This window comes from Crinia signifera, chromosome 4 (genome assembly GCF_055691185.1).
Source record: "Crinia signifera chromosome 4, ASM5569118v1, whole genome shotgun sequence".
Classification (NCBI taxonomy): domain Eukaryota; kingdom Metazoa; phylum Chordata; class Amphibia; order Anura; family Myobatrachidae; genus Crinia; species Crinia signifera.
The window spans coordinates 194,974,110-194,991,472 of NC_139220.1; the positions used below are offsets into that span (position 1 = coordinate 194,974,110).

A 17,363-nucleotide genomic window follows, 5' to 3' on the forward strand; every position below is an offset into this window, starting at 1 on the left:
CCCACATGTACTTCAAACAGCATCTGGGAATCCACCCACTCCATGTACATCAGTGACCACCATCCCCATATCGCCTGAAGGCAGTAAACTGCTATTTTATATTTTCATTACAAACCTTGGTAATAGGCTGGCTAGCTCTGGTGGCAATGATCCTTAGTCCTCACAGCAGAGGTGATCTTCTCAGCTTCTGCTCCACTGTATCCACGCTGAGCACTTGTCCCTCCTCAGCTGCAGTCTGCAGAGGCCCTGATTTCATTTTAAAAAATAATGTAACTGCCGCTGCTGTGGCTCCCCGCTGGGTCCCTGCTCTTCTCCAGTGCCCTGACTCCTTACTTGCGGTCAGGGCCCCGGCACAGAAGGGAGGAGCGGAGCTTAGCGTGGCCTGGGGGTGGAGATTAGCATGGCCTGGGGGTGGGGCTATGGGTGAAGGCAGAGCTGAGCTGCTTAAAGCCTGAAGCTTAACATAGTGCAGGGACACCGTGCGCTGAAAATGAAACTATAGCAGCTGGGGGGGCAAAGCTTCAAGCAAGACAGGAGGCATCTTCTGCTGCGTGGCCCAGCCAGCTGGCGATGTCATCACACAGCGACCTGAGCCGAGCAGCAGCTGTGGGGAGGAGTCGGGCCATGGGGATTCGGGAAGTTGAAGACCATGATGTCGGTCAGCGGGTGGCAGCGGGGGGGCAGGCGCCGGGCAGGAGGGCAGGCTGAGTAGTGGCACATTAAGCGAGTCCCGCCTCCGGGCACCGCCGCCCTGCACCCTTTCGGCGCCCGGAGTGTGTGCTCCACTGGCTCCGCCCTCCCTACGCCCCTGGCAGGAAAGGGCTGATACTCCTGTGGTTTTTTTGTAACTGGATATATTGAATGTTCCTCCCGAAACGGTGATGTTGTAAATAATACCCATATTGGCCTGGCTTCTTTTTAGAGAGATGGCGTTCCTCCACAATAGCATACTGCTGTGGCCAGTTGGGGAGGTCCAGTAGATGTAAATACCAATGGCTGGGTCCAAAGTGTTTAGCCAGGCAGGCTGTTTGGATCACTGGTTGAAAGGTTGTAGGGGTGATGTGAGATGTCACAGCAACAAAAGGATCCAAGCGCCAGTGGCCAATACGTTTCGCAGCCTCTTTAGCTTTTTCAAGGTTCCTACAACCTTTCAACCATTGACCCAACCAGCCCACCTGCCTAAACACTTTGGACCCAGCCATTGGTATTTACATACCTAAAAACGTATAGCCCCCCTTCCTACAAGTAATAGAAAATTCATTGCACAGAAAAAGTATTTATATTAGATAGACCTGTTTATATTTCCGAACCATTCTGCATTATTTAGGTTTTACTGACCAACTACATTAACTAAGAAGAAATCACCCAAGAGTAGGGGGCTTTGTTTTTTAAGTATTACTTCTACACCGGATATCTGGTAATGCCAGAAAACTCCAGAATATTCCATTCAACTAAAGATAATAGCACCACTTAATAATAAGCGACCATTCTGCCTTTAGGAATTGTGTTCTTCACCAATCTACAGTTTTAAAAAGAGTAATTGATTTTCTTTTGCAAAGATGCACTTGATTGCAGTCTTCCAGGGTAATTATTTGCAGCAGAATTATTTTAAAGATTTACAAGATCTATTCTGAATGGATCTTTTGCTCAGAGCAGTGGAGAATAACAATACTATTTCAGCATAATGTGCTCATCCTTGAAATCGTCAATTTCTTTGAGCGTCTCATCTATTCTTTGTCTGAGCGGCCCAATTGTATCTACATTGCGTGAAACATTGGCTTTTTTGCAAATAATATTATTGTGCTTGTTGTATTCAGCAAAAAAGAGAAAAAAAATCACATTCAATATTGAGCGATATTGAACAATCTCTGTAGTTAAACAGAAGCGGTGTCAAGATATTTTAATCGTGCTTCTGTTAAACTACCCCATGTTGTTTTTTAAAGCAAGCTTAGTTTAACACTGTATTTTATATTGTGTACATACTTTCAAAAAACAACTGAATAAAAGTTTTTTAAAAACTCATGTACATTAAAATATGACTATAGCAGTATATCTTCTTCTCAGCAGCGGGGTGATATACTGTACTGCAGTGCAAACAGTGTTACATACTGTACAACATAATAAGCAGATACTACTAACACATCATCTATGTGGGAATTCAGATTGCAAATGGGCAAAACAAATGTTAAGTTAAGTGCTTTGAGATTTTTTTGAGTGGTGTGTGCCAAGTATTCAGAATTGTCTATTTAAATAAAAGATTCATGTGACTTTGATTGCTGCATGGTAGTGGCCACAAGATGCACTGAAACGTGTGTATCATGAACAACATCACTCCCGGGGACTTTATACATGACACGAATCAGAAAAGCTGCATTAATGAAAGGGACTGACATAACTTTTGCTGAGTATGACATAGCCTACAGTGAGTCTAGTAGAAGCTGAGGGGTGAATGAGACTTATCACTGTGTAACAAGGATCTTTTTCATTCAGATGCTGTGTTATACCATAAGGGTACGAAAGTCCTGATATTATTCTAGGGTCATGACAGTAATGGATCAGCTTTCCAATGAAATGAGTCATCTATAATTACACCAAACAAGATTTTAAAATTTCCAAGGCACACCACAGGGAAATATACATTGACCCCCACAGTAAAAAAAAAAAATAAAAAAAAAATCCATATGTCCCCCACAGAACACAAAAAGAAAACACACTGCTGGACACAAAACAGTCTGTGCCAGGCTAATCTGCTCATCTGCTTGCAGAACACAGGAGAGACGTAATGCCAATACCAATTGTTTTCAGTGTGTAGTGGCCCAGAGGGTAGAGGGAACATCATACATGTTCATGCCTAGCTTCCAATATGTTCTCCTAAGGAGCTAGCGTGGACAGAATAACAGTAGGACACCCACACAGCTCCTCACCTAGCTTTCTGTGACTTGTCTTCCCAAAATCCAATGCAGTCTCCAGGTAGCTTCTTAAGCAACTGGCACTGACACTGACCCCATCGGAGAGGGAGCGGCAACAGCTACCGGAAACAATGATCATTAGTGGATGATAAGAGAAGGAGGGGCGAGTGGCCAGATTTGTACCCACTGATGTCAGAAGGTGGTGGTCTCATATACCCATAATATAGAGACAGAACTAGAACAGGTAGAGACCAGTGAATAACTGGTGGTGGTGGCTGTAAACTGGTGTGGACATCTCTAGCTCTGGTAGCACACTATAGAACAGCTCAAGTCACACTAGTATGCCACGGCACAGTGGATGAAAAACATTACATTATTGGCTAGCATCCCTGTGCAACTAATGCCTACTTTGTAGAGCCTGTGCCCAGGAGTATTTCCACTGTTCTGGTGCTACAGTGCCAGACCAAATCACTATTAAAAAGTGACCCAATGTCAAAGCAGCTAAATGGACACTGTCACATAAAAGTTGTTTATATATTATTGATCGTTATTTGTCAGTGACACTACAGCAACATTTCATAAGAGATCTGCAGACATATGCTTGATATTGATCAGACAAAAGTTCCACTTTACAACTAACCATACATGCAAATAATATAGCAAAACAAAAAACTACATAGCATCTGTAACCCAGCCAGGACAGATTGTATTCCCCAGTTTAATGACTGCTGCCTTAGATAGGCCCATGTATATGAGCTGAACAATGCATTTTGATCACTTAAACCACCAAGAAACGCACACAGAATCGATCGTTGCAATTTCAAAATGCATAATTCGCTTCTGTGCATGCGCTATTTGCTGCTGTGAGGAGAGATCCGCCTTCCTCAGAATCATGCATTATATGCACAAGAGTGCTTTCCAATGAGGTTCATATTCATATTAAATATGAAATACTGGAGGTTTCCAAGGCGCAAAGGAAACAGAAAAGCAGCTCAATATAACCTAGAACTTGTTCAACCAAAACAAGTAAGACAATAGTAAATAAAACAGGGGTAAGGATATATTCAAGCGCTGTCTGTATGTGTTCTCTTCACTTCTCCCGTCCTCGTGAATCGATATGCGGAAAAAGAAGAAAAGAACACAATGTGTGGGACTGTATTTTACTTTAAAACATACAAGGGAAATGGGAGTAGAACGTACCACACTCACAAAGAGAGTGTGTATTTCAAATACGTAAAGGTATCTTTTATTCAACGATAGTGTAGCCTTCACCAAGTACACCCTGGTGTCCAATGGAAATAGATTGGGCGTACGTTTTCACTCACAAGATAAAGATGTTATAATACATATAAAGGTTTCTTTTCAAGGCAAGCGTACCAATAACTCACAATTGGCAGGAATTTTCAAAGCACATCTGGGTTTCTTTTGCTTGAAATTTTTTTTTATTTATTTAAGTACCAAAAAATTATTAAAATACACTTAGACCATAGGTACACTGTAAAAAAATCCAAAGGTGGGTGATGGATGTCGGTAGAGACTCACACTAAATAACACCAAAAAACTCTCCGGATAAGCTTAGAGATGTCGGTGAGTGAACACCCGGTACCTTTATTTCAATGTCCAGCATAGAATGGTCCAAAGTTTAAAAAAGGGGGTTGTGCAGATCCAGAAAGCCATCCAACGCGTTTCAATTTAGAATCTTTTTCAAGCCTTGAAAAAGATTCTAAATCGAAACGCGTTGGATGGCTTTCTGGATCTGCACAACCCCCTTTTTTAAACTTTGGACCATTCTATGCTGGACATTGAAATAAAGGTACCGGGTGTTCACTCACCGACATCTCTAAGCTTATCCGGAGAGTTTTTTGGTGTTATTTAGTGTGAGTCTCTACCGACATCCATCACCCACCTTTGGATTTTTTTACAGTGTACCTATGGTCTAAGTGTATTTTAATAATTTTTTGGTACTTAAATAAATAAAAAAAAATTTCAAGCAAAAGAAACCCAGATGTGCTTTGAAAATTCCTGCCAATTGGGAGTTATTGGTACGCTTGCCTTGAAAAGAAACCTTTATATGTATTATAACATCTTTATCTTGTGAGTGAAAACGTACGCCCAATCTATTTCCATTGGACACCAGGGTGTACTTGGTGAAGGCTACACTATCGTTGAATAAAAGATACCTTTACGTATTTGAAATACACACTCTCTTTGTGAGTGTGGTACGTTCTACTCCCATTTCCCTTGTATGTTTTAAAGTAAAATACAGTCCCACACATTGTGTTCTTTTCTTCTTTTTCCGCATATCGATTCACGAGGACGGGAGAAGTGAAGAGAACACATACAGACAGCGCTTGAATATATCCTTATCCCTGTTTTATTTTCATATTCATATTACCCAAAGTAATAACTTCCCACCTTTACTTGATTTCTGGTGCACAATAAGGAAGAATCTATTACAACCGATCGTATGTATACAGTACATTGAGTATCTCAGTTCTAGGAAAATAGTAATTGCAGGGCTGCCGACAGGGGGTGCTGTGGGTACAGCTGTCCCAGGCCCTGGCTTCTGGAAGGGCCTGGGCAGCTCATTTTGCTCACTGCACCCCCCCTGACTACCTCCGCTGTGCTGCCTGCTTCTTCAATACTGGACACCGGCGGCCAATTAAAATGCTGTACTGGCTTTTCAGACACTCAGAGCTTATGTACCATTAGCCAATCAGAGTGGCTGCCAGTAGACGAGCTCTGATTGGCTTACCAGCCATAGCTGCATTTTAATTGGCTGCCAGTATCCTGCATTGAAGAAGCCTGTGCTTCAGGACCTGCAGCACGAGTCAGGTGGTAAGTTAAGGGAGGGTGGGGTGCCGGAGGGGCCCGGACTGGAAATCAGTCCCGGGCCACAAAATTCCTAGTGGCAGCCCTGATCATTGAATGTACAGTAAGCTTTTGGGTGAAAAGATGGGAATGACCTGCTGGAGCTGTATTGTTCATTAGTTTATCATTTCTGCTTTGCAGCTGGTGTTGGAAGCCTATAATGTACCAGAATTGTCTGCTGGTGTCAATTGCACATTTGAGGACCTTTCAGAGATGGATGGTCTTGTGGTTGGAAACCAAATACGATGTATCTCACCAGCAGAAAAGGAAGTGCCACGCATCATCACAGAAAATGGTAAGGCCACATATAGTAGGAAACTGTTTTTCTTTTTAAAGAACTTGTTTTGGGATCACCACTACCCTCTCTCAAGAGGTAGAACCATGTCTAAAAAAAGGGCTGTGTAATCCTACTTAGGTAGTAACCAGGGTTGAACAGAGGAAAGAATAGGGTTAAGGGGCAATGTTAATGGGTAACCTGGGTCATCTGAGGGGGATTTTTTTTATTGAAATGGTGTCCGTGATAGCTGTCACAGGGAAGGAAGAGATTACGGCCTCCCTGTATGGTCAAGACAGGTCTGGTTTGTACCCCATCCATGCTTCATCATGATGTTCTCTCTAAGCACCAGCACAAACAAGAGACTGCACCCGTGTGACCTGGGAATAACCTTCTTCTGAGGTGGATTTTCCACAAGGCTACCTAGGCACATACCTAGGGCACAGCAGGTATATAGATACCTTGGCTGTCCAAAACATTCCCAGAGGAGCATTTAGCTACTACTGTGGGACATCATGACATCACATGGACCTGCCTACACTCCCAAAGTCCCTTTGATAGGATAAACATTTTGGACACACAAAATGGTTTCATCCACTGTATGAGCTGACCATTTATCTGTATTTATTGGTATGCACCAAGGTACACTATCAATGTCGCCTGCAATCTGCAACAAAAATATGGTGCTTTTGATTATTGGAGGGGGGAGGGCCCCAAACTGGTATCTTGAATAGGGCCCCATGAGGTCTAAATCAGCCTCTGATCTTGTACCAAGTCCTGGGCCAGATCCAGGATTTTTGGTGTAAAAGGGGATCCAGTGTATATGGGATCTATTTGTTTTTTTCCTTGGTATGTAAAGTAAGTTTTTGTCTTTATAAACCTGCAAAACAGAGGTTGCCAAAGTCAGTCCTCAAAGCATCTATACATCCAGGATTTAAGCATAACCAAGCTTGGACACAAATTACAGTACTTAACAAGTACCCCCGTTAACTTGATTTAACCAGTGCACAGACATGAAAGTCCTGGACTGTAAGGGCTGTTTCACACAGTACGGTTCCTGCCGCACGGTGAAATCCCGTACGGTCAGGGAGCCGCGCCGCACTCAGAATTTTATAATGGCAGGGATGGCCACAGCCCGGCAGCCGTCCCTTCCAGTGGGGGGATCCGGCTGCAGCCGTGCGGCCGGGCCGTGGCCGTCCCGTGTGAATGGACACAATAGTGTCCATTCACAACTGCTGAGTGCGGCACGGCTCCCTGGCCGTACGGGATTTCACCGTGCGGCAGGAACCGTACTGTGTGAAACAGCCCTTAGGGTCCTTCAGTTTGTGAACAATAAATACTGTCCTAAGATCTTGATTAAATATATAACAAACAATATTACAAAGCGCTTATGTACAGTGAGAAATGACAGCTGTCACCTGTCATATATATGTAAGCCACAACTGCACTTGCAGAGAATGTTTACATCAAATCATTCTGCCGGAAGTTAATATTATATGCCCAGATTGAGTGCATTGATCAAAGTGAAAGAGAATGTGAGCTAAGCAACATTAACTGTATGACAGGATAATGATGATACCTGGTTTAGCTAAATGGGTATTTGACTTCTACAGTATATTGATTTCCATTTCTCCTTCTGACGCTAGTTTTTAAACAGCATTCAATGTTCTAGATATAAAAAAATATATAACAGAAATTATTATATAAAAGATATATACATTGTAAAATGTGAATTTCGGTCAATTTAAGTCATAAACAGTGAAGTAAATAAATATGTTAATTTCATGATGTGAAAAAAAGAAGGTATATTGGGCCAGATGTATCAATCTTCAAAAAAGTGATAAAGCAGAGAGTGATAAACAATCAGCCAATCAGCTCCTACCTGTTATTTTTCAAACCCAGCCTGTAATATGGCAGGAGATGATTGGCTGGCTGTTTATCACTCTACATCTGGCCCATTGCCCCTTAACTGAGTTTAGTATCAAAGTTTACAGAGTCAATTCTTCATTATTTTCTCTTTGAACTCTTTCTTTAACTAAAGTTCAGTTTAAATAAAGTCAAATAAATGTCAATGACGTTAGTGTGTTTATATACATAGCAGGCAGAAAATAAATCCTACTAGAGGAGCAATAAGGGTGAAAACGTGATAATGATTATTAGGACATGTGTTAATGTAGATATGCATTAACTAAAAGAATATTACGTGCAAGGACCATATTAGTAGCAAAAACAGGCTAGATGAATGAAGTCAAGGCCCTGCAACATCGTTTCTTAATCAAATCTGTTACTATACTGTGGGCGGTATTCAATGAGAATACCTGCGAGGTGCAGCGAATCCTTTTTAGGATTCGCTGCACATTCGCCACGTTCCGGAGCCGGCGGGCTCCGGTATTCAACGTGTCAGGGGCTCGCTGCCCCTGACTGGCGAATATGAGCTCCTGCAGCGATTGCTGCAGGAAGCCTGAGGACGGTGGCAGGCAAAGAGATGGAAGTCTATCTGCCTGCCCCAGAACTTTGTGGGGGGTAGGTGGGCTCCCCGGGTGCCAGGCAGCACAGGCTGCCCCCCGGGGGTGCCAGCAGGGGACCGTATATTCACTATACCCGATCGTAACGATCGGGTGCAGTGAATATATGAATATGTAATGAGCGGCTCGGCTCCGGCGCCCCCTGCTGGCTGCTGTGTAAATTTTTTTTTTTAAATTAAATATATATTCATGTGCTTACAGCACATGAATAAAAATAGCATGCCCCTCCTCAGAATAAAATTCCTGATTTTTTGACACCAAATGTAAAAAACAAAACACTTTATTTTAAAAGTTCACATTCCACTTCACCATAAAAAGATAGCGATTGCTACTCGGTGAATCATGGTGAAAAAAACCTTGAAATGTATTCGCCATCTGGTCATTGAATAGGGTGATTCACCGTTTTAGTCAGAAATTCGCCAAACAGCACAAATTCGCCATAAAAACATGGCGAATCAGGCTCATTGAATACCGCCCTGTGTGTTAGTCACACACCCACATTGATTTTTGTTTTCCCGACACCCTGCAGATGAGAATTTAATTAATACTTGTGATAAAACTTGTCATTTGTATATGTAGTGTTATCAAATGAACAACAATGATAGTGAAGTCATTAATGCATTGATACCCTTCCTTTTTCTACAATACAATGTACTGTAGTTGAGTAACAGGTCTATTAACTAATAGGGGGCACACAAAAAAATACTTAATTGATCCTGTTTCTACAGTCTACTAATCATATGATACTCAGATCCCCGTTGAAAGGGATGCGGTCATTAGGTCAACAGTGTCTAGGTAGTCAGTCAAAAGGTTGACATATGAAAATGACTGACATGCATTAGTTCAACATGGTCAAAAGGTGATGGAAAAAGATTGTCATGAGTTTTTTATGATTATTCATACAGTACCACCCAGTGAGCATAGAGGGAGAATAGTGTGCTGAGCGTAGCAAGGCACCGTGTCCGAAGCATGGGGAGGAAATGCTGTACACTTATTTGGTGTCCAACATTGACCTATGTTGACATAGGCACCCAAAAAGAAAAAAACATGTCACTATTTCCATGTTGACATTTGCCATGTCAGCTTTTTGCTTGTGTCTACCTTTTGACCAGGTCGACCTTATGCATGTTGAACTTTTTCATGTGTTGACCTTTTGACTGTCGACCAATAGTGGTCAACCATTTGACTGCCTACCTAGACACTGTCGACCTAATAACCCATACCTCATTGAAATTCCTCTTAACAGTGGCAGTATTGAGAGAAGTCTTCCCACTCTGTCAGTCAGTTCTGTTGCACCTGTGCATGCATTACCCAGCTTTGGGGGTTTGCACCAGCACAGTTCAGTACACTGGAAGCACAATCTGCTTCAAATGAAAACAAAAAAAAAAGTAAAAGCAAAGCAATTATAAAGATGGCCATATACTAGTGTGCGGTTTTGCCCAATTTCCGACACATTGGTCCAAGAATTCGGGTGAAATCGGGTAAATCGCATGTGTTTTAGAACCGATGCGATTCGATGTGCAGTCCATGCACATCGGATCGGAGCCCCTAGATCGCAAATGCTACATGTAGGGTCTGTTGGATCGGACAGTCACTGGCAGCACTTTCTGGGATCGCATGCGATATATCGCATGCCAAAGGACTGCATGTAATATATCCCATGTGATCCTGCCACCCGGGAAACTCCCAAGCGGTTCAAGGGAGATCGGCTGGGACTTTTCCTCTCTGAGAAGTCGCTGTAATGTATGGGGGCTTTAAGGAAACTGCAAATTGTTTTCAGAAAAAAGTGCTTTAATTAATTAAATAAATAAATAAAGCATTTTTATGTCCTATGCCCCTTCTGTCCCCTTGAAGCTATAAGAGAGGAATGCAACCTTACGTGTACCTCTGCCATCCTGCCTAAATAGTCTTCATACTAAGTCGATTTTTGAGTAGCCGGCAAAAAGTTTCTCTAGCAGAGTCTTCTGCCTCCTTGACAGTAACCCTTTGATATGCAGTATACAGGGAGAAGCATTAACTCTAGTGTAATATGCTTTTTCATCGGAGAACGGCTTTATCTACCTTTAGTAAGTAGACACAAACGCCTCCTGCTTAAGCAGTGGTTATAAAAGCATATTTTGTGGTAAATATAATAGGGACCAAGTTCCCAGAGGTCCTGAATTTTGTTTTGTTTTAGAAATAATTCTGCTGTAAAAATATGGCCATTCTCATACCAAATCCCAGGTACTACATTTACCCCTATGGGCAGTATTCAATGCTCAGCCCTCCAGAACGCGGCAAATTTGCAGCGAATCCTAAACAGGATTCGCTGCACATGATGAAAAAAGGCATGTGCCTTAAACACATCTTCTTCAAACTATACTGATCTCAGTATATCTTTATTTGTTTATACGGTACTGCTTTCCTAGCACGGCACCCGTCTCATTGATTGTATGCCTTAAGTTTAAGGTACTTAAGGCATACTATCAACGCGATGGACCCGATTTTTTAATCTCATGGATCTTATGATGCATAAGATGCATGAGATCCATGAGATCCATGAGATAAGAAATCGTGAGCCCCCAATAACCATTGTTAACGCCACCAGCACTATCAACGCCAACTCGAAGCGTGACGAGCGCAGCAAACCCGCGAGGGGCGGCAGTGCGCTTCCTCCGACCTTTTCATACCCCCACTATGCACGTCAGTGTGGAGTTGATTTTATATAGTGTGGCGAGCGCAGCGAGCCCCGCAAGGGGACGCGGACTACTTTACATGTATTCCGCATCCGCTCGCCACGCTTCGGGCTCGGTGGCTCGCTGCGCTCGCCACACTATATAAAATCAACTCCACGCCGACGTGGATAGTGGGGGTATGAAAAGGTTGGAGGACGCGTACCTCCGCCCCTCGCGGGCTCGCTGCGCTAGCCACGCTTCGGGTTGGCGTCAATAGTGGGGTGGCGTTAACAATGGGGGGGCCATTTCACCCTTGAGGGGGGGTTAGCAATTAAAATTGGGGTTTTGGGGCCTTTTTACATTGATTCCAATGTAAAAATCTCGTCGATTGCATCGATTGCATCATCTCATGCATCTTATGCCGCACAAACACATAAGATGCATGAGATGCTTGAGATATCAGCCCGACACATACAATCTAGATCGTGGGCGCCGTGCTAGGAAAGCAGTACCGTTTATACCTGTAATTGGATCTGGATGGCTGACAACCGGTCTGTGAGCTATACAATGCCCTAATTTTACCAGTAAAATATAAAGCCCACTAAGTTTTATTACTATGTTACAGTACACTGTACATAGTATGATGTGCAGAAATAGTTATAACCAGGGCTATTTTTCAGCAGGCTCCAGCAGGAACTGAGGCCCTTATTCTAGTTCACTCTTTCTGACAAAATCTTTCTTAGATGGACAAAACCATGTGCACTGCAGGGGGGCAGATGTAAAATGTGCAGAGAGAATTAGATTTGGGTGAGTTATTTTGTTTCTGTGCAGGGTAAATACTGGCTGCTTTATTCTTACACTGCAATATAGATCTCACTTTTAAGTAAAACCCCACCCAAATCTAATTCTCTCTGCACAAGTAACACCTGCCCCACCTGCAGTGCACATGGTTTTGTCCATCTAAGAAGGATTTTGTCAGAAAGAGTGAACTAGAATAAGGGCCTCAGGGGCAGATTAATTAATCTTGGAGAAGAGATAAACTGGAGATAAAGCGGAGAAAAGGTAAAAGGAGATAAAGCACCAGCCAATCAACTCCCAACTGTCTTTTTCAAACACAGCTGATTGGTGGATGTGCTTTATCTCCTTTTACCTTTTCTCCGCTTTATCTCCAATTTATCTCTTCTCCAAGCTTAATAAATATGCCCCTCAGTTCCTGCTGGAGCCTGCTGAAAAATAGCCCTGGTTATAACTTATACATAGGGGGATGGAGTGAAAGGAAGAATGTAGAGCAATAATAAAGGATTGTCGGTTACTTCAGGAGTTTTCTAACTTCTGAGCTAGAGAAATTCTGTTACAGAGGGGTGAAACAGAGTATGCTAGATATTTATCCCGTTAGGTGTAACCATATTCAGTTAAATGTAACCACTCACATTACCTCATGCATACTGTAGCATTCAGCTCAGTAACACATACAAGTTGATGCATATTTATATAATATACAGTAGTGACTTTACTTGTTCTTTAACACTTTCCATTAACGCTGGCGGTTATGTAGCAGTACTCGATTTGGAAGGATGTTTAAAGGATTTCCATTTAGTAATACAAGGAAGGGAGAATGTACAGTCAAAGCTTGCACTTCTAATGAATTACTGTTTTGCTTAACTCCTTCTTGGACTATCCCCAAGCATTAGAGTGCTCATTTTGTACATTATTACTTCTGGCCTGCAGCTATAATTACTTCCCATCTTATTGAATAAGACAGTATCCGTTATTTGCTTTCTTGTAATAGAATTGTTTAGTGTAGTGCTGGACTGTGGTATATCTGTAATTAGACAATTTGGAAGTTGCAGATGCATCTCTCACTGGTATACATTGTGAAGCAATATTTCCTCATTGTTTACCAGTTCGCCTTAATGTACTGCACAGTGCATCTACAATCCCTGCCTTCACTTCTCTGTCAAATAATATTTGCAGTCAGTCATCTGAGCCATTAAGTGAGAAGCTCTTAACAAGGTTGTCAAAACAACAAGTGTGCAGATGGACAGCATTGCACTAGTTTGACGGGTAAATTTACACAGTAAACTTCTTCTAGATAGATTAATTGTCAAGGTCAATTTGCAGTGATTGATTAATGAATCATTTGGAGGACAAAAAAAATAATTGAGGTGTGAGGTCAACTAGGTCAAAATCATGGGCTGCATTATGAAATTATCAACATTAATTAACTCTACACATTCTTTGAGCTAAGAGTGCAGTGCATCGCTACAGAACATGTGTTGTCAGTTTGTTTTAAAGGAGTATTTAAAACACCCAAAGGTTCTGAGTTTTTCTTGCTGTTATAAAAGGAAGAAGCAAAAGCCTTTTTCGATGCAGTACAGCTGCTTTGTATAGTTGGAGTGCTTAAAGTTTTTCAACTTCTCAGGCTACACAACCTATTTGCCTGCACTTTGGAGTTGCCATCTAAGATCATCCTTAAAAGGTGATTCAAAGAGAAAGTGAATAAAGCATAATGGGGCAGATGTATTAAGCCTGGAGAAGAGATAAACTGGAGATAAGGTAAAAGGAGATAAAGCACCAGCCAATCAACTCCCAACCATCATTTTCAAACCGTTCATTGGCTGGTGTTGATCTCCTTTTGCTTAAGCTCCACTTTATCTCTTCTCCGGGCTTAATACATCTGCCCAATGATGGCAAAACATATAACTATGGCCTACATCTCATTGCAATACTTTTATTTATTAATGGTTAAAGCATGTATATGGCACACATATACAGGGCAGCTATTTAGAGAATATTTAGTCATTCACATGAGTCCCTGTCCCATTGGACTTTACACTCAGGAGTACAGGTGTATTAAGCCTTAACAAGTGATAACGTGGAGGGTGATAAAGAGTGATCAAGTCTCAGCCAATCAGGTCCTAAGTGCCATGTTACAGAACTGGTTTGTAAAACAACAGTTAGGAGCGGAGTGGCTGGTCCTTTATCACTCTTTATCACTTGTTACGGCTTAATACATCTGCCCACATACTCTCTATATACAGTAGGGTTCATTTATTTTGTCAGAAGTCAATTAACGTACAGTAGCAGATTGCTTTTGCAGTGTGGGAGGAAACTGGGTACAATAAGAATACCTATTTAATCACAGAGAGAACACTTTGTCCTTGATGGAAATTGAACCCAGGACTCTAGAGCTGTGAGATAGCAGACTAATAATTGTGCTTCCATGATGCAGAGGGGGACCAGGCTATGGTGGCCCATCGCCATACAGCTGGGCTTCCATGACTTGCAGTGAATCAGTCAACTTCTTAAGAAGGAAAACTGTGTAGTGTCAGGGTGGCTTACTCTCTTGGGAGTCCAGGAGTGATCCCAGACATTTTGGGAGAGGACACAAGTATGTTTATATTCTACCACAAGAGTAACACCCATTATCAAAAGGTCAGTGTTTATGAAATACTGTAGTGGACTATTGAAGGTTACATGTGGAATGTTTGGCAATGTATACCAAGCATTTATGTAACATACTAAAAAGAAATCAGTCAAGACATGGGTTGAAAATGAAGCCGTAGAACAGAAAAACAGATGCTTCTCTGGGACTAACAACCTTGAAACATTTTGGGAACCTTAATAGGAGTATCTCCATTCCAGCAGCATCTCTTTTCTGGCCCTGTTAGTTAATAGGACGGGGTTTCACAAGTAGAAATAAGTTCTGCATGTAGCTCCCCTTTATTTGCTGTTATTGAAACATTATATGTATTCTGGCTGCAGTAGCTAATTTATCTAAAGTCACACTTTGTGCCTGATCTGAATAAGTATTCATCATAGGGAGGTCTTACACTTGGCTGCCCTTAGCGTTTTGTTAAGTTGTCTTTCTAAAGAACCCGGAAAAGCCTCCCGGGAGGAGATACCAAGTGCAGGGTCAGTGCCTGATAATGATAGAAACTTGGCATGTACAGACTTTCAGTTCCCTGTGGTAAGAGAAGCTGTTGCTCACAAAGCAAAGGCTATAGAGGAATATGTGCGCTGAATAAATTGGAAACAAAACTGAAGAACGCACCATGTGGCAGATAAATATACACTCTCTTTATTCATTTAACTTGCCAGCTTAGCTCTAAATTGTCATTACTCTTGCCCCAGTGTATGGCCACGGATTGCCTGTGCTGTTTAAATAATGTATAAGGTGAAGTTCAGCGCTGTAAATTTGGTAGACTCATAATAATACATCCAATACCATTATCTTCACGACTTGCACAGCATCAAAGGCATGTTTGGAGAATAGCAAAGTGATCTGTCTCTAGTCTTATTGTTATTTATTAAAAATAGCTTGCTCGTTGTCATGTAGCTGTCTTGACTTCACATTTCTCTGATCTAAGGTAAATGTGTTAATGTAGGGACAATATTGACAAAGCAAATAATTTTTCTTTCTTACTTCTATCTAATTTAAGTTTCCAGGCAAAACTTTAATACTCTGTTATTTAGTCATTTCAGTGTGAACAGATATATATTTCAGTAAGTGTTCCCGCAAGGTTTTCATTCCATGTTTATCCTAACTGCATTTAGGGTCTGATTCGGATGTGATTGGAGAGTGCATCACTGTTGCTTACTTGGGTGGACAAAGGATGCCGCATCGGAGCACTTGTGGCTCAGTGAGCCATGGGGTTACACAAGCCGACAGCCTCAGTCCCACATAATGGAGGCAACATGTCTACTTTTTGGGAAACGGTTGCCACTAGATGATCTTGATGTCTGCATCCGTAGTGCATCTTACAATGCAGGACCAGTACTGCACTTACGCAGTATGGGTCCACAAATCAACAAACATCAGTACTTTGGGGCAGATGTATAGAGCATGCTGAAGTGATAAAGTGGTGATAAAGTGGAAGGTGATAACGCACCAACCCATCAGCTCCTAACTGTCCAGTTAGAGGCTGAGTTTGAAAAAAGCAGCAGAGCTGATTGGCTTCTACATTATCACCTTACCTGTTATCACTTCACCAGGCTTAATACATCTGCCACTTTGCGTCTAATGCCCCGGGTACAGGAATCAGGCTCTTATTTTGCAAGAGTAAGTTGCTTCTCTTCAGATTGATAAATAAATAAATCGAATAATGAGAATAAATACCCAGTTAACTAAATAAAATAGGATTTAATGATATTAAGTTATACAGTCCAATTCCTCGCTCCCTAATTGTCTAAGCATGCATAGAAGATTTCTTTATGTCCTAATAAAGCCATATATCATTTACATATATGTGTAGTGTTTGTAAGTCTCCGAAACACTGCCGTCTGCTGGCAGAGAGTGAAACTACATCTCTTTCTCACACATGCACAAACACAGAAGGTAGCAGACTATCTTTTGAAGCTACACCTACAGCTTTGGAAGCACTTGCTTCAAGTGGGCTTACACTGCCATCTGTTGGCAGCAAGTGAAACAACATCTAATAGCTTTCGAAGGATTAGCTTCGAGCGGGCTTACTAGTAATAAAGTAATTGCACAATGTTATTATTTAAAATGCCGTTTTCTTTGTTGATTGATAGCATAAAGTATCACTTATTTTATTTTACAATCATGTGTAGTCAGGAAAGTGCTACTTTATGTGGAAAGGATAAAAACAGGATAGAGTTCTAGAAAGTAAATAAAAACAAGAATTCATAGAATGGCAACTGGATCTGATTCTTGTACAGTCATTGTAAACCTGATAGATAAATGGCTGTTTGAATATTAATATTATATATATATATATTATATTGTTGTGGTGCATTTGCTACTTGTATAACTATTCCAAAATAGTACTGTACTTCCTGTGCTGCTTGTGATGATCAGCAAGTAAATACCCAATTTGGAATTCTGTAGTTAGCGGTATCTGGAGTCATAGCAAATTGGGAATGGTTGAGTGATGAAATGAGATCAATATTGCTCCTCAGTGAGTGATACTGATGAAGAATGATACAAAATAAACATTATCATGAGTTTCCTCATTCAAGCTGAAGTTTCTGAGTATAGTTTATGTATAACTAATTTAATAACAAAATAGGTCACATCATTGCTATATGCTAAATTAGTGCTTCTCAACCTCAAGCCTCAAGTTTTCCCAGCAGGTCATTGTTTGAGGATTTATGCCTGAGGAATAAT

General features: G+C 41.5%; 1 protein-coding gene across 2 annotated transcripts in view; it reads left to right on the forward strand.

Annotated features, from left to right (window-relative positions):
* The window catches only part of PLXNA4 (plexin A4), a 602,161-nt gene that overhangs the window by 417,690 nt on the left and 167,108 nt on the right, over positions 1-17,363 (forward strand). For both annotated transcript variants that reach the window (XM_083183332.1, XM_083183333.1), the window contains exon 7: positions 5,922-6,075. In XM_083183332.1, the coding sequence (XP_083039458.1) occupies positions 5,922-6,075 (154 nt within the window). The remainder of the gene's footprint in view (positions 1-5,921; positions 6,076-17,363) is intronic.